This window comes from Thunnus maccoyii, chromosome 8, assembly GCF_910596095.1.
Source record: "Thunnus maccoyii chromosome 8, fThuMac1.1, whole genome shotgun sequence".
NCBI classification, from domain to species: domain Eukaryota; kingdom Metazoa; phylum Chordata; class Actinopteri; order Scombriformes; family Scombridae; genus Thunnus; species Thunnus maccoyii.
The window spans coordinates 19,828,102-19,851,633 of NC_056540.1; the positions used below are offsets into that span (position 1 = coordinate 19,828,102).

The window sequence follows — 23,532 nt, forward strand, 5'->3', positions numbered from 1 at the left end:
CTGCCATTCGTTGTGTCCGTTCCCATATTTGTCATGGCGTAGGAGCCAAGTTATGACAAGATGCACATGAAAAGACTCAAAAAGAGCTCTTCAGCCTATCCTGAACTGTTTTTAACCTCTGTTTTAATCACCTGGTTCACCGACACAGCTAGTGTTGCACAATCCTAAAATGTGATATTTGATAACCTGGTTGAGCAGGAAATTTCACATGAAATAAAATGCTCCAAGTGTGTTGAACATTAAGGGTTTTTGGTCTGAACACCCCACCTGTTTGCTCTATTGTTAATTGTCACAAACAATTCACAATAAGTATAGTTCTACATGAACTATACTCCACTGACACTGACAAGAACACAAGTTGATGTTCATTTAATACAACTTTATTTATTTCGAGGGGCAGCTGTATTATAGGCAACATTGGAAAAGACACCCTTTTTGGTGATATCAGTTGAATTAAAATGTGTTTTTATGGTAACCAGTGTTTTCAAGAATAGTTTTGGTGATTAGGTTTTGTTTTTGTACATACTGTACTCTAAGCTACTTGTCCCAAAGTATATGTGATGTCCCACAGTACATCCCCTCATCGCCTCTAAGCACACTTTCTGTTGATGGTGCATTTCTTGAATGATCTATGTTACCTATGTTACAGAAACTACTGGTAAATTATACTTAGGGAAGAGTATTTGGGTATATTTTTTAATGTTTTAATTCACAAATACAAAATGCTTATGAAAACAATAGCAAAAAGTAGTGCTGTAACTCAACTCACTGCAGTTTTAGACAGGACAACTTTATATTTAAGCTTGTTTTACATGATAAAACACTGATGTGATATTGTACATCACTTCTTAAAGTACTGTAGAAAAAGGTGACACTCAAAAATATCACAGCAGGAGTTGTGTTCCAGGGCCTCTGGCCAAAACACATCAGCAAGGAAAATTTGCAGATTCACACTTTCCTTCTTCAAGACTTGTTTGTAAGACCTAGATTACTGAGTTTCTTGGTATTTTGAGACCACAAGAATGTTGTGGGTGCATGAAGTAGACCTGCAGATAACAGAAAACGCCTGCCATTAAACCTCACATACCAACATGGAGTCAGTAGAGTCTGGGCTCAACTGTAAAAGAAAACAGTCATTTTAATCAGCATAAGAAGTTAGTGCGAATAATTATACAAATGGCTCTCTTTATTTGAACCACATCTGTTGGGTTTTGTCACATTCCCACCACTTGTGTTGCCATTGGTTATAATTTTATCAGCAGCTGCGATGGTGCAGCTGCAGTGAGTGTAGCAACAGGGACAGTTTTCAGTTTTCTCCAACGGGAGACAATAAAAGTAACCTTGACTTTTGACTTGATTTGCTGCTTGGATGTAAACTCGTTAGAAAGATGCCATTTTTCAAGACTTTCCTCCAAAGAAAAACGACACAATAGGATTTTCCTGCTTTACCATTGACATCTTGTGACCAGGAGATATTTTACTACTTTAATAAAGACTGAATTGAAAGAGACAGTAGTGAGGCACTTTTGAGGTTCTTAATGTGGCTTAAAGAATGCAAGAGGCTTTTAATTTCTGCAAAGAAAGGCAGAAAACTAGGTGGGGATTTATAAAATTTGCATTTGTGAATATATTATGTAGCCATCAAAGTATAAAAATTGACAACGTACTTAAATTAACTGTACCTGTGTTAAAAAATACAATTACATCATATAAGTAAAAGTATAAGGCTCATCAGTGAAGCTGAAAATATGGGCAGCAAGACAGACAGTTTTTTTTTTTGTTTTAATTTTATTTACACACTGGAACTTACAACAGATTTACTATTCCAACAACAGTAAAAGGCTATATATGCTCGCAGTAGTACACAGATCATTATACATCAATAAAGAAATAAAAAGAAAATGCAAACATGAACAAAATTAAAGGTTCTATATGTAAGAATCAGAAATTCCTTCTCATTAGTGACACCGGTGGACGTTAATTGAGTTGCAGTCAGCATCTTGTTGCCTGACCGCGTGTTCGCTCGTGGGGCGAGACTATTGTAGGTGATCTCTCATCTTTTTTCCCTGCTTACACTTCTCAGGTTCCTGCTGCTTTGTGGCTGCTGGTCAGTGAAATATATGCGTATGCGTTAATCAACCACTTGAACCTAACTAACCCACTCACTCACTGCCAATTTTTGTACCAAGTGTGTTTACTAATACCGGTAGGCTCAGCTAGCTGTGGCCAGGCAGCAACGTGCTGTGGTTTTATTGTGAAATGTGTGCTTATTACCACCTTTGGGCTACCAATAGAAAAAACAAAAGGGTGAGCTATGTTCTGTTATTGCTCTGGAGCTTATTTTCTGCTCCTTTGTTGAGGAAATAATATTGTTTTAGCTGTGTGTGCAGTGTTTTGTGGTGACATGTGTAGTGGTTGATGGAGGCAGCTAGCTGTCTCATTAGCTGGAGCACAGAGAGCATCAAAAATGTCACAGCCATTGGATTTACACAGAAATACTGGCCCGAATCCTTCACATAGAAATCAGTCCACATGCTGTTGCAGACAGCCAAGAAGGTCGGGAAACGTGTCATTTTTTAAGTTACGTTACAACCTGTTCACTTATTGGCAATTAAAAATGATTAATACGTGTAAATTGCTTCACATTCTTATATATAGAACCTTTAATTTAAATAAATTACAAATCAATTCATTACATAAGGCTTTAGTTTTCACAGCTTTATAGTTTGTGCAGTATTTTAGTGTCCAGGTAGCACTTTAAGTGGGACATAAGATAGTAAGGTTGGGTTTCTCTTTTGCAAATTTGCTGGTGTGTATATGGAATTTTGCTAATAAAGAAATAAGATGAATAATATACATTTTCTTGGCAGGCATTTCATCAGCAAAACCCCCCAAAACAAAACAAAACAAAAAACAACAACAAAGGGTCATCAGACACCTCTCGCACTTTATTTGAAACAAAAAAATCCTGGGTAATGACCATGTTTTTTTTTATACAGATTAGAATAATATACACATTATTCCAAACAAATACAGAAGCAGGTTTACTAATTGTGCCCCACTGGATTATTTCCCTTATACATTTATTGTTAGCTTTTATTCTCAAAAAAGGATCTGAATTACCTATATATGTATAATTCTGGTGAAGTAGTTTAATGGATAATATCAGTGGTTGCAGATGACAGACAGGGTTTTTTTAACCCAACACTTTATGTATAGAGATCGTCTCTAACAACATGTGTGACAATAATACAATAACAGAAAACAATTAGGCATCATAAAGAAATAAAGATGACATGAAAGGACATGACTTCACTTTCAGTTTGTTGATACAGTCAACATGGTAACAGGGTAAAATTAATAATAAATACATTCATAAATAAATAGGAAAATAACTTAACAGAAAAGGTTGACGATAAAATCAGATCTCTTTAAAAAATCTTGGAGTGTACTAACTGTATGTGCACATTTCTTATTGTTTATAAGTTGGATGGACTCAAAATATTTTCTAAATTCAACGATTGGCAAGATTTGGAGTTATGCAAGTGAAATTTTCCTAGTAAAATTAATAAATTTACCAGGTTTTCTGCAACTAGTGATGTCATAGAACTGCCTTTACTTATTCTGGACTTCAACTCCCAGAAGTCTTTGCGCGTGTTTTCTGTGTTTACAACCAGCTGACGTCCGGCGTCTTCCCGTCCATTAGCCACCGATACCCACAACCAACGATATCCAGCTGCACTCGATGTTTTCCTCATGAAAACCGCTCTCCGTTGACTCGTCAACTCAACTGAATGCACAGTTTCATCGTATTGATCAGATGCAGGTGAGGTCGTCAGGACAGAAACAGCCGTTGCACATTTATTTAGCTGGCTAGCAGGTTTAGCATAAGCTAACACAGCTAACGTTAACGTTAGCATTTAGCCTGGGCTCAGTTTCGATTTATGTCAGAACGAAACTCGGTGTTTGTTGGTGTGAGAAAAATTTTCCAGCAATTTCACAACACCAGCTCCATTATTAGTACGACCCAACTAACCGCTACGTAGAAGCGATTGTTGAATCCAGCTAATATACGAACGCTAGCCCGCTAGCATTTAGCGCTAACTGCTACAACCAGGGAAGGTTTGCTAAGCTTAACGTTACTGCCGTCAATTTATTAATATAATTAATTCAATAAATCACGGTGATGTGACGGTGTATGCTCAGTACTAATTAAGATGCAGGTAACAAGTAAATCGTGTGTTATTTTGATGTTTGATTGGTGATGTTATGTAGGAGACATATTAGCTCGCCGGATATTTGTATTGTGTGCAGTGCAGCTCTGGTGCCAGGCTGTGGTGAGCAGCCTCACAGTGTTTGTGTTGTTTGTGTCAGGGCTCTGGCCCCGTCTCCAGCAGCTGAAGCACACCAGTCCTGTCCTCTCTGCTCCGCGTCCACTGCCTTCCTCTTCACTGAGCCATGAGCAGCCAGAGGGATCTTGATATGGTGAGTGAGGGTCTGCAGTTGTTTTCTTAATAGCAGTACACAGCTGAGGTCGTCCCTGCATAATATGTAAACGTTTAATATACCTGATAGTCATGGTGATAACATTACATAAACGTTTCCCTAAGTTAAAATAATTTAGAGGGTTTTTGGGGTGGGGGTGGGAGGGTCCTGGATTAGCCAATGTCCATAAACACTTAGCTGGGACAGTGACTGCTGTTCCTGTGAACACCATCTGTCTAATCTCAGTTAAAACGTTGCCCTACTTTCCTTTCAAGGTTTAGACTCCAATTGATTGTACCCTCTTAAGTCCTGGCCATGGCCCCCCCACTCCCTCCCAACGCCCCCCACCCCACTCCACCATAGGAATGAACCACACCACATAAAGACAGATCAGAAAATATCATATTTTTATTTATATTTTATTTGTATCATCCTGTTTTTCATGCTGTATTTCTGTAATTTGTCTTCCTTGTTCTATTCTATATAAACATCTATTGCATGTCTGTCCATCCTGGAAGAGGGATCCCTCCTCTGTTGCTCTTCCTGAGGTTTCTTCCTCCCCGTTACAGGGATTTTTTTTCACTTTTTTCTTTATCTCAATCGATGGTCTGAAGACAAAGGATATTGTGTTGTTGTACAGAGTGTAAAGCTCCCTGAGGCTAATTTGTGATATTGGACTGTACAACTAAAATTGACTTGACCTGAAAAGAAATAAGATTTCCTGTTAATTTTGATGTCTGGTGGTTTTCCAACATGCAAGTATTCACTTTAAGCAAGCAAGTTTTAGCATTTGTGAAGCTGTAACCAGCAGTTATTGTGTTTTTGCTTGATGAATGATAAGCTCAAATAATTGATTTATCAAAGATGGGAAAATTCATAATTTTATGTTGAGCGTTTGGTCATTTAGACAATCAGTTGTTTTATTAGTGTGAAAAATAAGGAAGCATTTAATCTTTTTATAAACAAAAATGTCAAAATATTTGCAGTTTACAAATTGCTGCTTTTCTCTGTTTTTCTATAATTGTCAATTGAATATCTTTCAGTTTGGGGCTATTGACCAGGCATTTAAAGATGTCACCTTGTTTTATGGGAAATTGTGATCAACATTTTTCATTCGTTTCTGACTGTTATGAGACCAAACAATCAATGAATTGAGAAAATAATCTGCAAATTATTTGGAAGGTGATGGTAAAAAGTATTGTTAGTAGCACCTTTTGTTTTTGAAGCTCAAATTTCTCCTGTCAAAACTTTAAAGATTATATTTAACAAAAACATTGTCAAATGTTTTCATGTAGGACACCTACATCAGGTAAATATCCCCAACAAGGCAGAGTCGCATCTAAAGGATCTGTTTGCAGCTGTTAGCCTGTTTTCAGGAAACTTGACCAACATCAAGACTGGATAAGCCTTTTGTAGCTCTGTTAACTCTTGTCATAAAAAAGTCATTTGTAACAGTGTTTGAAGGATTTGATGTCTGTCGTTGGATTGGAGAACCTCGAGAACATTTGTGATGTAGGGTGTTGCCGCTGGTAACCAGGCAGATTTGACTTTGTTTTTATTTTGTTGGGGATGAAAGGGACGAGGGCAAAGCTCGTTAATGATGTCATGGGCATGTAACCCCACATTGAGGTTATTCAGTTCAGAGGGGGGAGGGGAAGGGAAGGGAGGGCGGAGGACCACCGAGGGAGGATTGTATTTGTAAACAGATCAGAGAGCGGGGTCGTCCCGCCCTGATGTCACACCTCGTGGTTAAGTCTCTTTGTTCTCTCCTCTGTGATTTGTGATGCAAAGAAAGTTCATGTTCCACCTTTTTAAGAAGGGCAAACGTCGGGGAAAATTAATCCCATCTGTCAGTTTCGACTCCTGGGTAAAGACGTCCCTTTAGAAAGATTTAAACTATGGGATGCTTTTCCCCTCCCTCGAAAGTAATTTTCGGAGTAGCAGCATGATTGATTAGAGATGATGGATTAATGGATTAATAAGGAGCAGTTCTTGCTGCAGCATAAATTAGAGGACTCAGAACCACAATGGATCAATAATTTAGGTCAGAATGATGTTTCAGTCTTGACCATGAGCTCATCATCCATACAGTATAAAGTATAAACCTACAGACATAGTTGATGATCTTTTGTTATCAATCACTGCCTGAAGTCTTTGATCCAAAGACATCAGACCTTTGTTATGCTCTGCCAGACTTTTGCTTGTTTCTCATTTGGACTGAGGTCAGGTGATTGTTTTGGCCCGTCCACAGCCTCACACTGTTTGATCCAAAACTCAGTGGTTGCCTCGTCTGCCTGTCTAAGAGCATCATCCCTAAAATCAGGGCAGTATGTATAAAAAGTTCACTCAAAATGAAGGTGAACACCCTTAAAGCTGCTTAAGGTCAGAACATCAACCTCATAGTCTGGTTATAAAGTATAGGACTGCGTCTGATTTTATTTTCAAGTATCAATTACTTAATAATACGTATTTGGTCCATAGAATGTTGAGAAAATTGTGGAAAATCGTCTTTATATCATTTTTCTTGTCTGACCAAAAGTCCACATGAGATTGTTCACATTAGACAAAGAATAAGTGTAATTTTTTTGAATTAATATATTTTCAATATTTTTTTCAATTTAATTTATTTATATAGCGCCAAATTACAACAAAAGTCATCTCAGGGCACTTTTCACATAGAGCAGGACCGAGCTCTAGGTGGGCGGCCATCTGCCTTGACCGGTTGGGTTGGGTTAAAAAATGACTTGAATGACATTTTAAAGACGTGACCTGGAGCTATAGGAAACTGTGATCGACATTTTTCTTTCTTTTCTGACAATTCTTAGACCAAATAATCACTGAATTGAGAAAATAATCTGCAAGTTATTTTGCAGATATTCTAGATGGTGAAAAGAATTGTTAGTTGTGGCCCTCGAAACACAGAAAATTGTGAAAAATGTCTAAATTCTAATCTAAAATCTAAATTCACCTAAAGCCAAGGTGACAACATCTCTTTATTTTATCCAACCAACAGTCCATATAAGCTCATTCACATAATTCACATAAGACAAAGAATAATAAGTGGAATTTTTGGAATTATTACTTTAAAAGTTATTTAAATAAGTCAGACATTGAAGTAGTTGCAGATTAATTTTCTGTTGATCAGTTAATCTATTGTGTCAGCTCTATTACGATGTATGTTAGGCTGTTTTTGTGCCTTGCACGCAGAACAAGATTAAGACAGGATAAGCTATTTGTTAAATCTTGTAGTTAAAGGAATGTAAAGTGTCCCACATGGATTTCCTGATGTTACTGCAACATTTAGGCCTTCGAGTCATGTTAGACAAGAAGTCCCCGTTTTTTTTTTAGTTATTTTTCTTAACAGATTGGTGGTGTGTGTAGTTGCCCAGAGGATAACATTTGGAGGAAACCCCACTGTTAGAGACCCTCCCATACACATATGCACAGTCCCCCTCGGGGCTACGCACTGGCCATGTAAATTTAATAACATGGCCCAGAGCTGTCTGGGACACCTGGGGTTATCGCATTAGGCTGACAGCCCGGAGAGGCGCTCGCAGCACCCTGAAACTAAGGGCCAGCGTTCTCCCCCTCAGCCCCACCCTTATCTGTTGTCGTCTCGGGCATACAGGGGCTCACTTCAGCCTAAGCCCTCGGTGAATGAAGTCGCCCAGTCTAAGGGTGGAGATCTGGTGTGGATAAATCTAATTAGACTGGAATGCCTGTCTCTTCACAGCCCTCTGAAGGTCACCTCGTGTCTGAGGAGGTTAGAGGAAGTGGAGGGAAATTCAGTGGAAGTTTGGTGTTTGTGTTGGCTGATAAGACATTTCTGTGGACCAAGACTTAAGTTGTTTTTTGTTTGTTGTCTTAGGTGCACCTCCGCCTTATCCTGGTCAGTGGGAAGACACAAGACTTCACTTTCTCCCCAAATGACTCGGCTACAGACATCGCCAAGCATGTATTTGATAACTGGCCCGCAGGTATGTTTTTATAGGTTCACTGTATTATTTTAACTTCATATATTTCAAATATTCAGCTGCTTAACTTTTTTTCTGATATATTACGCAGATATTTTCATCAGTTTCTGCAAATCATTTACTAGTTCTGGTTAAGTTTTCTTGCCATTGTGGGCTACAACTATCAGTGTGGAAAATACTGTATACATGGTTTATATTATTGCTCAAAATTAACACATGATAATTATTGTCAGAAGGGACACAGTGGGTAATAACAGTGTTGTTATGGTACAGAGAAGTTACAGTAAGTGATTGACTTGTTCCTCTGGCTCACAGGATGGGAGGAGGAAAGGGTGAGCAGCCCCAGCATACTGCGCCTCATCTTCCAGGGACGCTTCCTTCATGGCAACGTTACCCTGGGAGGTAAAACCATCATCATCACCATCATAGTTCTGACCACAGCGAATACAAGCTTTTTCTTTCTTAAAACACTCTCTTACATTTTGTAAATAAGTAAAAGATGACTATTTCTGAGACTGTAAACTACATGTAGTGAGATCTCAGGTGTGTGTGAGGCCTCATCAACTAACACACTAAACCAAAACACGTTCTGGCCGACTACATATGAGGGAGCTGCTCACTTACTTGTACTTTAAATCATACCAGCTGTCCAGCCCTGCTTAAAGAGTACTTACTGTATTACTGGTAATTTCCTTTGTGAGTCGTGACTGCAACGTAAATCACGTTAAGCTCGTGAGAAGAGTTTATTTCTGTCTGAACGTATTCTTGTGAAATGAAAAGATCAGAATAAGCTGTTTGGTAAGCAAGTTTTTATTCTTTGGCATGTAAACACATTCTTGTTTTTCCACCATTTCCTATAAAACATGTTTAAACCCTTTAAATATCTGTTAAATCTGTTTGTGCGTCTGTTAACAGTTAACGGTTGTGTCGTCTTTGCTTTCTGTTCGTTCAAGCCAGCGTCGCCTCTGCTTCAAATGCAGAAAACATTAACGGTCCATAAAACTGTAGCTGAGGTTTCATGCAGTAAATCTGTCCTGAGGTATTCAGACAATGGTGGTATCAGTTCTGTTTGGTGTACTGGAGAAATAGAGATAAAGAGCCACAAGTACACCCACTAAATTTAATAAAACAATTTAATCAATAAATGTCAAAGAAATTTAAGATAAGTCAACACCCTTACAATTTATAAAAATCTCTTTTCACGTACCACACAGAGGGGTTAGCTTTCAAAAACAGGTCAGACCTAATCGAGTATAACAGATGCAGGATATGACTAAAGTATCAAGTTTGTTGCCATAGTAACCAGTGAAACAATAGTCGTGCTAACAGCCAAGTTATCCGCCTTCCCCTCACAGCCTCTTTGGTCTAGAATGAGCAGCTGAGTCAAAACAAAGCAGCGTTAAAGCAAAATGAATCTCAAGTATCTGGTCTGATTTGTGATTTTTTAATCATTCAAATCTTGACCTCATGGACACATCTCCAATCTGTACGTGCCCTGTCTTGCATTCACCATAAAAAACTGGGTTTAACTTACCCCCAATCAGTTGGGCTGGTTCAGTGTGAAGTAATCCACTTGTAGACTAGAAACTTTTTAAGATTATCAGTCTGAATTTGGCTAAAATATTATCTGATCAAGAACATCATTGATGATTGTGTTAATCTTTTGTCAGGAAACTTTGTCACAGACATGAATTATTCATCATATATTTATCATGTTAATTACATGAACAAACCACCATAAGAATTTATCATTAAGTTTGAAAAGCAATAAATAAATGTTTTATTTCCATGTCTAAAGCTCTAAAGCTGCCTCCGGGCCGAACGACCGTCATGCACTTGGTTGCCAGAGAGACTCTTCCAGAGCCCAACTCTCATGGTGAGGATCTTCTTTTTGTCCAGTTTTTTAGTTGACCAGGGAAACAACATATCAGTACGATACTGGTATTGTGATCAGCACCAGATATTGAGTGATATCTGTTTATGTGACACAGCTTATATTTTGTTTTCCTGGTCTGAAATTCCACTGATTTGTAATGTAAAAATGTTAAAGGATCAGTAAATATCGAGGTGCTGAGCTGTACTTTTTCAGGGTCACTGGTCCATCTTCTTTCTCTTTTCATATGTTGGACTTTTCTTTTTACTGCTGCTAATATATATTTTTAACTCACCTCATGTCTCTTTTTTTCTGTCTTTGTAGGTCAAAGGAACAGAGAAAAAACCACAGAGAGCAACTGCTGTCTCCTCTTGTAAATTAACAAACAAACCCTTCCCACCTACACACACATATGCATACACACACACAAACACATACATACATACATACATATATACACACTCTCTTCTCTCCTGCCTGTTGTCCTGTCAGCTGTGGATTTGGAGTAAATCACAGGAAGTCTGGTTGGGGCTGCCTGCTTTGGTTGAACTCTCGTCCAATCTGAGGCTTTTTTTTTTTTTTTTTGTGCCAATATATTTCCCTCCCAACCTTTTACTGTATCGGCAGAATTTATTTGAAGATCATGACATTAAACAATACCTTTGCTCCCTCGTGGACCTGTTTTCTGCTGGACAAGTTTTAAAGGCCTGTCATGTGTAGCTAAAAAGACCCAGGAGCTCTTTTGTCATTTATGGACACAGAAGTCCTACCAAGGATGTGTGGGCTTTAACCTTTCCCTACTAGTCACATTGGATGTCTCCCCAGGTCTTACTGAATGGTGTTAACCCTCTCATTGCACTTAACCAGTAAAATCAAAAGTGTTTATTGTGTTTCATCCTCATCTTCTCTTCTTCCTCCATGGATTTTTTTTTTTCGGTCAGAGGAACAGACCTCAATTTCCCACGTGGTAGAAAATGTGCCATCCTCCTCATAGACTGTTTCTCCCTCTCAGTAACTGAACCGTTATGTAACCGGTCTGTATCAGCACCAGTGGCGTCTGCGCCGTTACCTACACCTGTTTGTTCCTGGCAGTGGACCAATAGAGAAAAGACTCTTACTAGGAAGGGTTTGCATAAAACACCTGAAGGTCCACGAGAAGCAGGAACAGACTCCCAGTGAGTTAAGATGGAGTCAGAGGGATTCGGCGGATCGCTCGAGTGCCGTCAGGTGCCGTGTTTGTTCCTCTGGCTGTGACTTTTATTGACTAGACTGTCGATGCTCCCTCGCCACAATGGGAGCCGACACGGCGGGCCAGTTAAACGCAGACAGAAGAAGCGGTTGAAGATGGGAGGTTGTCGGTGTGAGACCTCCCTCTACTGGACACTGAGGCGAGGCAGAGGCAGGGGGAGCGCTCCCCCCGCTCAGATGAAGAGTTAAAAAGGAAATTTTGGTGGTGTTTCACCTCCTTTTCATTTGGATGCTGTCTTTACTTCTTGTTTGCCTTTTATCGTGGAATTCAGTAATATCATTAATATTGAAATTTAAATATATCAATTTTTATCTTGTGTATAGGTATTTGTTCGATTTTAGTGTGGGTGCGTTTGTGTGTGTGTGTGTGTGTGTGTGTGTGTGTGTGCGCGTGTGTGTATGAGTGTATGAGTGTGTCTGAGGTTGTGTGATGCACGTGGCATACTGTATGAGAACTAGTGGGGGCATGTGGTCTTAAAAAAAAATAAAAAGGTGGTGCACTGGGAGTGTTGATGGGCTGCGGTTTCTTCAGAAACAGTCGGAAACCTTTTGATTCCTTCCATTGAGTGTCTTTTGGTTTGTGTTTTTTGTCAATCAATGTCACTGCTATGAAGTTTAGCTCAGTATGAATAAATGTAAAAACTAAAATGCAATGTGGTCTACATAAAAGCTTGTATTATAAATTAATAAATCTTTAAATAAGGCAACTTTTGTCCCCTTTTTTTTTAAATGGCAACAAATCTGTGTCCACACTACACACTACAGACGAATTTCATACACTATTTACTATATATTTACTGGCGTACATTGTTTCTGTTTTTATTGATGGCTCATTTACGTTTAGCTGCTTCAGTTTCAGTTTCCTGATATTGTGCATGTTAACTCACTGTCACACTGTCATGATTTACTGGAACACTTGAATACAACATTGTTAATGTTATTAGTAACACCTGAGCTTTTCCTACTATGACAAGTCAAAATGGCTGCTGTGAAAAAGGCAGTATGTATTTATTGTCTATAAAATTATAAGCTTTTTAATATCAAATGTTAAAATTGTCATCAAAAATATCCTTTCTAGACATGTTTGAAGACAAAAATACCCTGATATGAATAATAATTAGTGTCTGATAAGGTTTTTCCACAAAAAAAGTCAGATAACTTCAGCTTGAAATTACATCCAATCTTCCCTCATTGGAAAAAAAAAAAGCCAAATCTATGAATGTGCAAATATTTTTAGTTTTAAATGTTGGATACAAGATGTCTCCTGCTTCACTGTAAAGTCCGTTCTCAGTGTTTGTGCAGTGGAGGCCCCAAGTATCCACATGGCACTTCTGTAAGTTGCACACTGGACCCACAACTGGGTCCAAAATAGTTGTGAGTTGTGTCACTAATGCTCGTAGGTACAGGCCTTAAAACTCAAAACTTGAACTCAGATTTAAGGTGATCACAGAGAAACCTTCCCCCTTCAGCAGATGAATGTGAAAACAGTCTTCTAGTTTCAACTAAACACACAACAGATAACATAAACCACATGTAGTTTGACAAAAACATTCTTTGCAAAACATTCACTGTGGAAAAAAATTTTCAGAGCCATTTTTTTTTTCAGCCTAATCTTTTAGCCTTCATCAACAGATGGAGTTCATTTGTTATAACGTGACCAACGTTTGGAGTTTTAGGAGTTTCAGAACCCTGAACTCTGTTTGAAGATCAGTAATTAAGAATTTTTTTGTTTAACTCCCGTCTCCAAGGTTTAAAATGAACCTTCAGGCTTAAACTACATGTAGTTTTATGTATTTACCTCTAGGTGTCAGTGTTCCTCTGTCAGCCATACATGTTATCATGGGCTGATGGTGTGTGTTATAAATACAAAGTGGATACAAGTGTCTACCATTTATCTTGTGTGTACTGCATTGATATACATATATTGATAGAAACTACAGCAGTTTATTGGAGTACATTTACAGACGATATGTTGACACAAAGATCCCCAGCATCTCTGAGAGGTTGTCAGAAGACTTTGCCATCAGCTGTAAGGGGTCATACCTTTGTGTTGACCTGATTTTCAGCAGCTCTCTTCCCGTCTGCTTCAGGAATCTGCTCCTGACGTGCAGCTGCAAATAGTCCAGGTTTCCAGTTGACACTGGCAGTGTACCTTAGGAAAAGTGCAGTCAACCCACATCTTTTCTCAACATACAGCAATTCCAAACCTGCTATTGTGTTGAAACTATGTCTCTTCATATTTTCCATTTGCTGTTATCTGAACTGGCTTTGACTATCAGTGGGGGTTGACAGTTTAGAGGAAAATAATGTTTGAACAGGAGCGTCCAACTGACCGCAGAGGTGATCAGCAGAGTTTAAATGAGGCCTGGGGAGGTGATCTGTTGAAATTTTTGCTACTTCTGTCCGCCACATTCAGAGCTGCTGCAGGATGAATTGCTTTCTCCGGTTGACATGACTCAAAGCACGCGTGCAGCCAGTTTCTTGGGTGTGCTGCAGTCGGCTGCGGTCCAACCAACATTCACGGCTGGTTTGTCTGTCCCAGGAGGGCGGTCTGTGCTCTCGGCTGCCTGGCCTCCTCCAGGCCTGATATGGAGGGCTAAACTCCCACTTTGGCAGCAGTACGGCCTGCTGTTTAGAGTAAAAGAATAGCAAGCTCAAGTAGAAGTACTGTTGAGTTAAACAGTACCCCAGTAGGGTTACTTGTATTGAAAGCTATTCAAGTATGGTACAAAAGCTCTTATGGAGACCGATCTTTACTACTGATCACATACATTTAGATTTTCCATTTCTCAAACTTTGCTGCTTTATTTTAGAAAGTTGAATGTTTTTCTTCCAGTGTTCTTGACATTCTTTTCCTTGTGGTATGTAAATTGATTGGCAGACTCCTAAAACTTGCATGTGTGTTATGTAAAATATCACAGTGAACATCAAGTCTGTGTTAAGTTTTTATCAAAGTTAGATTATTATTATTGTTATTATTATTATTGTTATAAGGTCATGCAATACAAACTGAAATCAGTCTGAAATTAAAGCTACATTACCAAGCAACAATAAGAAGCGGACAAAACAGTCTAACACCGAGGTCCATTTGGTAGCTGTTCAAGAGCTTTCAATCATATCAAACGGTTCTCATGAGCACGTGGAGTTTGACCAGTTTTCATGGAATTGTAGATGTTCACATTTTTTAGTTTTAGCACTTGGAGGACTTCTCGTTCACGTTGGCTTCAAATTTGAGCTTCAGAGTTTATTCTTGATTTTGGAAACGGCAGTTGAAAAAATAATCTCATCTCCAGGTCCATTTAGTAGTTTATTTCATCTGCTGATGAGGCAGATTAGTTTATTTTAGCATAAAGGCAAAAGGCAGGCTCACCCCGCTGAAACAGGTTAGTTAGTGAGCGGATTTATTTATGTTCAAACAGAGCCAGGCTAGCAGTCGGGTCACAGAAAAGAACTGGTCAGCGTTTTAACCACTGTGCCCAACTAAATAAAAGCTTTTTATATAACTAATCTCCTCGCTCTGCCTGTGAGTGCCTGAACATTTTCTTTTTGTAGTTAAAAGAGTAACTACACCCAGTACATTTCTTATTTTATTACTCAGATAAAATAAAACAATACTGGTCATTTTGTCAACAGTTAAGGAGTTAAACTTTGGTTTGGTCTTTTAAAATCTTCTCAGCTCTATCTCTCTGGTTCAGCACATCTAGGGGCTGAAATAGATTGATTTTAGAAAGTAGCTGAATGCCTAAGTCAACAGGGGGTTGTGATATATGTGTTTTTTCTGTTAGGGTATTTAGTTCTCTAAATCCCTTTTTCCCTTCACTACTTCTGAGCATTTTCCATTATCTGCCAGTTCCTCTTATATTAAAAGCAGCTGTGAACACACACAGACAAAGGAAAGCACATACAGACACGCTACTGATACCACTGACTCTTACAGGAGCCTGAAAACAGAACAAAGGCGATCGAGACGAGCACTTTTCATTCATTATGCATGATGTTTTTGTGTGTGTGAGACTGTGTGAATCTGCGGTCACGGCACCTCGTATGTATTATCATGTGTGCATTCCTTGGAGTCTATTTGTCCACAGCAGAGGTCCTCCGATGGCCTCAAATGAAAGAGTTCAGTAGGCCAGTGTGAAAACATACACACTCATGCAGGGGTTGAATTAACCCAGCGGGGTTTTAGCAAATGAGCAGCTTTCATGCTGGCTCCAGAAGCTGCTGCTGTCTCTGTTCATCTCTAGCCCTCCTTTCTTCTCCTAATTGGAAAAACGACACTGGTTCGTGTGGCTCTTTGTTTCCACGCAGAGGGATCAAAGGAGGGAAGGCCGGGGACGTGGACTTTTGACCAGGTGTGTGTGCGTAAAGGAGGAGGAAGTCTTATAGCCTTATTGTTTCCATAACCAAGCTGTAACAGAAGCAAGGGTGGGGTCGGTTTAGCACCAGAGTTTTGCTACAGCCCCCTTTTTATATGACCGTTTATTTTACCAGATGGTCCCCTGTTCCCTATATGTGCCACTGTAAAAGGGCCAAAGGGCTTTGACAACAATATCAGCTCTGTGCTCAAGAGAGGGAGACGGAAAGAAACATCCAGAACTCGCACACGTGATGAAGACGGAAGATCCAAATATTTCTCAACATTGCTGTGCAGCAGGGGATGGAAAATTGAGGATCTTTGCAACAAAATGTTCCACTATCAGGCTTTTGCAATGACCTCGATAGAAGAAAAGAGGTGATTTACACTCAGTTGCCACTATATCAGACACACCGAGCTCAAACTAACAGCCCTGCAATAATATCATACTCTATGAAAGGTACAAGGTTCAGCTTTTGTTAAAATTACTTTCTGAAGGTGTCAGTTCAACTTAATGGTCATTTTGGAGGTGGTGGTTTGCAATTCAACAACACCACAAATTACAGCCTCCAAAATAACTGTTAAATCAACACCTGTAAAACAGGTTCAACATACATAATAAATAAACTGGCAACTGAGTGTATATTCTCTTTTAAACACCAAGAACTGAGTCTCAAATGCTATTCACAGGAAGACAATATTACATGTGCTGTGTCTGAGTATAATCATTCAAAGCTTATTGTACTGTACATCCTAAAATCCAATTAGCAGACATAAAACATATGAGAGGGACCTGGTTTTAGGGTTTATTATTAAGAAATAGCATTAACACACATTTTGAAAGGGAACTTTTGTTTAAAATGATTAAAAACAATGAAAACATCATGTCTGAACTGTCTGAAAGGTGCAGAGATTTAGTATTGTATCCATGAAGTTGGGGGACTTACAAGAAACAGATCTAATGGGTCAAACTCCAAAAACACTGCATCCTACGTTTCCCATAATGCAACTCAACAGGGGCTGTTTCATTAAACCCTTCCAGCCCGGTAAACAATCAATCAACATCTTTCAAACTCCACGTCTCAGGTTTGTAACACAGGGTTTCTGTTAAAAAAGTCTTAAATCCAATCTGAGATAACTCTGATGACATCATGAAGGTAATTTTCTCAAACTTGACGAACCGTCTCCAGAGCCACAGACGACATTATACAACTGTTTCCACAGACTGAAAACGACACGTAAACTGATCTTTATGTGTGAAATTGGTGGAATGTTCTTTTAATGACATGCAGTGTTGAGGTTCTGCCTGAAAGTTACATTGAAACATTTGAGCATTTACCTTTTTTACATCCAAAGACAGGAATCCTTGATTATTCTGTGTGGTAAAAAAAAAGAAATACTAATGTGGCTAACACTTTTTATGTCTGCAATCACAATCTATGAATGTTTTTATGATTATAAACTATGTTTTTGCTCCAACAAGCCTTAATGTGATACATGGTTAAATTTATATAGGCTGCAATCATAAAAGTGCAGAAAAGCAGATTATCTTGTTCACATTATTATAACTTTCTATTACCTTTGGTAGTATTTTAATGCACAGTGAAAACCAGAGAAGAAAACACAGTAACACTCTGTATTTGTGAGTGTTTGCAGCCCCTACGGATGGAGATAACACTTAATTTTAGGAAACGGGTAATCGGTAAAGAATATACCATCAGCTGCAGCTGTGTCACCTGTTGCAAAAACATCCAGTGTTGTAAACACTCTCCACACATGTTTTCTTATAGGACATTGCTGGCGACTTCTATATTTTTCTTCTTGTCAAACTGCTGGCCAAACCAGAGACAAGTTGATCTACTTACAAGTATTGTGCGTGCATCCAAAGCCTGATATATCTTTTTCCTCCGTGCTGTAGAGCTCTGTTGTTGTCCAAAAACTATTAAAAACACATCTGTGGCGTCTGCCGTACAAGGAACTTCTCTCTTGGGACTGAAAACCTGATCACTGTTAAAATTCTTTGGAGCCATCCCGAAACAAAGTAACGTGGCCATAATCTTCTTGGTGAAGGAACATGTGGTCCACTGCAACAGTATGGCTCATTGATGAGTTTTTAATGTTTTTTGGACGACAACGGAGGTCTACGGCACAGAGGAATACAATATATCAGGCTTTGGATGCACACAATACTTGTAAGTAGATTAATTCATTGTTGGTTTGGCTCTGCACATGACATTTGTTGACAGTAAGATAAATGTGGAAAATCGTCAGACATATCCTTTAAGTCTTATCTGCTTTCCTGTTGTTCCATGCTATCTCACTTACACAACAAGCTAATTTGGCATAATTGGGGGTTTATAATTCTTAAAATAAGATGTTTAGAGGTTAGAGAATTATATTTTGGCCCAGATTATGATGATAATTATCAAACTCAGGGTAGCATAATGGTTAGCATAACCTCCCTGGTTTGACACTGACTTTGGAGCTTTGATACATGTCATAACTCTCTCTCTCTGTGTGTCTCTCTCTACGCAATAAAATAAGGTTTAAAAAAAACCAAGTCAAAGTTCACCGCAAGCCTCAAAGTTTACAGATTACAGGAAAAGCAATTAAGTATTGAGTAATGATAAGGACCTTGTGAACTTACTACTTACTAAGTGCCAACAGACCACTTTTAGTCATAAAATATGTGATAGTAAAACAAAGATTATTACAGTAATCTCTGCAAATACCTCACAGATGACATCAATAGGCATAAATCTTTTACAGTAACGTTTTTTATGTGATTTCCTGGCTCAGGAAACTGTGTCCTCATTGTTTAGCTGGGACAAGTGGTCACTTCAGGGTACTGGCTTCTGACCAAACTTTCTTCCTCTAGTTTAAGTTAGAATGAAAAGCACAAAATAAACTATGAAGGGAAAACATACTAAAGTAATTATGCGCAGAGCTGAAGCCAAAATGTGGTGAATGCAGCCCATAAAAACGTGTCAGAGTTATTCAGACTCACTCGTTACACACTCCCTCCCACTGATTACAGACCTGTTTTGTTTGTGTTACCTGTGATGACATAGCAACTTGGATCTGCTTGATTCTTATGATAGCGATCAATCAGTTTCCCCGCTGCTCAGAAAATGCTGGAGGCCTCAACTTGTTCACCTCATGTGTTGATTAATGTAACTCCACATTCGTTTCTATTTTGGCAACTATGAAAATTGATCATTAACTGACTCATTTTATCTACACGTGACCGCTGCTTTTCTTTTTTTATCTCTGTTTACGTTCAGGATGAAGATCTGCAATTTATGTTCAGGTGTCTCCGATTTCTCCATTTTCACGCTTCGACACCCGCTCTGATCGTCCTCCAGACATCACTGAAGTGGATAAATTTCCTGATCTCCGGATCTAGTCGTTGAATTATTTCACGTGTTCACATTGTGTGTGATTATTGCTCAGTGACACCAAATGCTGACCCATAAGGACTATGTGCTGATACTGTACGTCTGAGAAGAATGTAGACAAGTTTTCTCCCTTCAGATTTTATTTTTCTAACTTTTAAGACTCTGTTTTCTCTCTTAAATACACATTCAGACACAGTGTCGTTCCAAACTGCTGACATTAGTTTTTAAAGTGTTTTTGAGTGCTAGAAACCCTCCTCTTCCCCACTCTGCGAGCCATCAACTGTTTGGATCTGTTTCTGCGGTATCTGCAAATACTGCTGCTCTTTTCACTTTTATAGGCGCCCTTCATTGGACTTGTTGCTGTGTGTATGTTGTTCATTAAGACATCAAAATGCTTTACAGTTCATTGCTCTTTTCACTGCCTGTTGGAGCCGGAGCTGTAATTCCAGTTAGTGAGGGATCAGATGGAGGTCACCGCTGGCCTGTGGGGGTTGCAGCGCACCACAAGTCCACCGAGCCTCTCCGGACTACATTACAGCTTTTATCCTCACTAATGGGATCTCTTGGTGGGGAATCCCAAGGGTGATGGGGATTAAGATACCTGGACTCGCTCCCACGCGCCGTTTACCATGTGGGGCACAGAAAATATGTTGCACATGCTGCAGCAACATTTACAACTCTAGATGTAAAGAGAAACCATAAACAGCGCTTAGAGGCTGATTAATATGCGTTCACACCCAGTCTCTCTCACCCTCTCTATGCACACTTGCAGCATTTCTGCCTCTCTATGCCTTGACCCAGTTGAATCTGACAGCCTGTGCAACTCAATGAGAGAGTATCAGATGATGGGGAGCTGGGAGCTGCTCAGGCTGGAGAGACAACACTGAATGTTAACTTCTGCCCTGCTTGACTTGAGTTGACATTGTTGGACATGTTTTGGAGTTTCCCAGCGTTACAGCCAAAGTAGAAGAGAGAGGAGAGAGTGAGAAAACCTTCACTTGGAGGATGAATAAAGAATTGTGGGTGGAATAAGTCCCACGTCTCTTTGTGTAGGCTGTACAAAGAGAGGAGTGAGAAAAAGCTGTGAGGGAGGAGAAAATCAGTTTTTTGTCAAGATTTTGTAATGCACAAGACAGTGTGGGCTTTCAAATATGTCCTCTTAGCTGGTCTTCTGTATTTTTAACCTTTATCATACTTTGTCACTGCAGTGCTAAACTGAGTGTTTGTGTGAGTCATGACTTAGCGCTCTGTGCCTCAGCATGAGCTCCATCTGTCTGTCACATGGGCGATGCTTTAAAAGACACAGTGCAGCTCAGTAACCAGAGGCCGCATGAAATGAACTCCATCTCTGCTGCTCTCACGCCTTCAACTTGTTTTTCTTGTTTATTTCCATCAGGCTGTTTGATCCTCGTGTGCCATGAGGAAGTTGTTTTTTAATGTTTCTCTGTGATGATGACAACTTAAACCACCAGATGTGATAATGTGGTTAGAAGTAATGGTTATTTGGATTCCTGGTCGTGTGCAGTATGGAGTAGTGGTGATTTTCCATCACACGGTTCCTATATTGTCTAATTTACCCACTCAACTTTTTAAGAAGGTGTGCATGAATAAACGGTGCCCAACAAAATGGCGTCTAGAACCAGCAAAACCTCAAGAAAACTCAAACAATCTGATGCACTGCTGGATAGCATTGAGAACACTACCTTGGCTAACATGCTAGCAGAGTTGCAGGTGGACCTGCTGACTGGCCCAGACTTACTAGCTGTCAGATTTGAAAATAAACTTGCAGCGATCGATTTAAAACTGGACAGAATAAAGACCATGGTGACCAACCATGAGCAGCGCATCTCTGACCTGGAATCTGGAATGAACCAGCTGCAGACCTTACAGTCAACGCTAACCACTTAAGCCAACGACAATGCCAGGCCTAGAGGGAAGAAGTAGATGGTGTAACCTTCGTCTAAAAAGGAGCACCTGAAGCAGTTGAGGGCACCCAACCAACATTGTTCCCAGAACTCCTGGTCGACATATTGGGGAAAGACGTGCTCACATCCTCACCGGAGCTCGATAGGGCTCATTGTGCATTCAGGCCCAAGCCAAGTCTGGGAGAGAAGCCCAGAATTGTGGTTATGCGCTTCCACAAGTTCCAGACAAAGGACCTGGTAATCTGTGCTGCCTGAAGGATGCCAGGCAAACTCAAGTACAAGGACAATCCGGTCTACATATATGAAGATTACTGCCCTGAAGAGATGGAGCAGCATGCTGAGTTCAAGGAGATTATGCACCCACTATTCATTCACAATCTCAAGACTTCACTGTTGTACCCGGCGTGGTTGTTCATCACAACAGAAAATGGACATAGAAAGTGTCTTTCATTGATGAAACAAGCCCATCAGTTCTTGCCTACATACCAGAATCTTAACACCCAGACAACTGAGGACTAATCAAAGAACAGCAGTCGCCCACCCAGGATATGTTGACTAGTAACATGTTACTAGTGGTAATTGAGCTAATGCTTTGCTAGCTCATGTGTCCTCATATGGACTTTATGTGTGGACTTTATGTGACGGTTTTAATATAAAAGTGAGAGTGGACATACACAAACACTGATAACTGTGAGGGATTAAACATGACAGTGCCTTATTGGATTCATTTTGCTTGATTTTTGGAGAGGGGGGGATGTTATGTTTCTCTCTTAATCCACTTAAAATAGTAAAAATATGTTTATGATGGGCTAGCAGTGTGCTTGTTGGCCCTACCTACAATTCCAATTAAGGTATGTTTTGAATTATTTTGTCTATTTCATGCAGTTCTAGTGTTCGTAGTGTTCTGGCAGCTTTGCTCCTTGTTTGTAGCTGCTTACCGTTTCAACACCCAGGAGTTTGTTTGGTTTGTGGGTGTTTGGTTTTTGAGACACCTTTCTTTTTTGGTCAATACATGTTCGTTTCTCTCTAATCTTCCCAGGATCTCCTTCATCCCTCTTTCATTTTCCTTGTTTTTCTTTCTCCGCCACTCAGATCTTGTTTTATATAATGCAAGTGACACAGAGCCAAATGTATGATGAATAAAAACATGTCATGTGTAAATAACAACATTCGATTCATATCTTGGAATGTCAAAGGGGCAAACCGGGTTACCAAGATAAATAAGATTATGTCTCACCCTCAAGACCTGAGGGGAGACTTAGTCTCCCTGCAGGAAACACATCTCAGTGATAAGGAGACCTTGCAAATCAAAAGGGGCTGGTTTAGCCATTTATATCATTCAAAGTTCAGTGCAAGAGCCAGAGACCCTGCAATTTTAATTCACAATAGCATCTCATTCGAACCAGAAAATATTACAACTGACCCCAACGGACGGTTTGTTATCGTGTCAGGCAAACTATGCAATACCCAGGTTGTTTTGGCAAGCATCTGTGCACCTAACTGGGATGACAAGCAGTTTATCTCTAGGCTTTTTACTTCTATTCCCAATGTTGAGACTTGCCACATTATTATTGGTAAGGATGTTAGTTTTGTACAAGATGTTGATTTAGACAGATCCTCTACCAGACCATATTCCCTAACCAACTCAGCCAAGTCATTAAACGCCATTGCAGGGGAGCTGGGCTTGTCTGATCCATGGAGGTGTGAATTCCCAGACGAAATTTTTTTTTCACATGTACACCACACACACTCTCGTACAGATTTTTTTCTCTTAGATAACAGATTACTTTCTAACATACATTTATGTGATCACTACAGTATAGTCATCTCTGATCCTTCTCCCACCTCTTAAGATATAAACTTTCCCAGTCACAGCCCCATTTTCAAACAATAGAGAATTAATTCACTAGCTGACAACTCCTTTACAAACTCCCTGAGATGGACTATTTTATCATTTTTTGAAACAAACTACACACCTGATGTGTCCAGAGAAACGTTTTTGGAAACTCTCAAAGCGTATCTAAGAAAAAAAGATTGGTCTCGACAGTTAGAACTGCCACAGAAACTTAAGGAGATTGATAGTAGCTATGCCAATTGCCCAGACTCATTACTCTACAAAACACATCTCCAGCTCCAAACAGAGTTCGACCTTTTAAGTACAAGTAAAGCAGCACTACAGCTTAAGTCAAGACAATGTGTTTTTGAATCAGGAGACAAGGCCAGTGAGCTTCTGGCTCAGCAAGCCAGAACTGCAGCTGCATCCAGGCTTATTACC

The 23,532-nt window shown here is 39.5% G+C and overlaps 1 protein-coding gene across 1 annotated transcript; it reads left to right on the top strand.

The window, feature by feature from the left end:
* The first annotated feature begins 3,648 nt into the window (after nucleotides 1-3,648).
* Nucleotides 3,649-12,287, top strand: ubl3b (ubiquitin-like 3b). Its single transcript, XM_042419861.1, has 6 exons — nucleotides 3,649-3,826; nucleotides 4,375-4,485; nucleotides 8,354-8,462; nucleotides 8,775-8,861; nucleotides 10,258-10,335; nucleotides 10,657-12,287. The coding sequence occupies exons 2-6, from the start codon at nucleotides 4,459-4,461 to the stop codon at nucleotides 10,707-10,709; spliced, it is 354 nt and encodes a 117-aa protein (XP_042275795.1). The 5' UTR covers nucleotides 3,649-3,826; nucleotides 4,375-4,458; the 3' UTR covers nucleotides 10,710-12,287.
* Nucleotides 12,288-23,532: the final 11,245 nt, after the last annotated feature.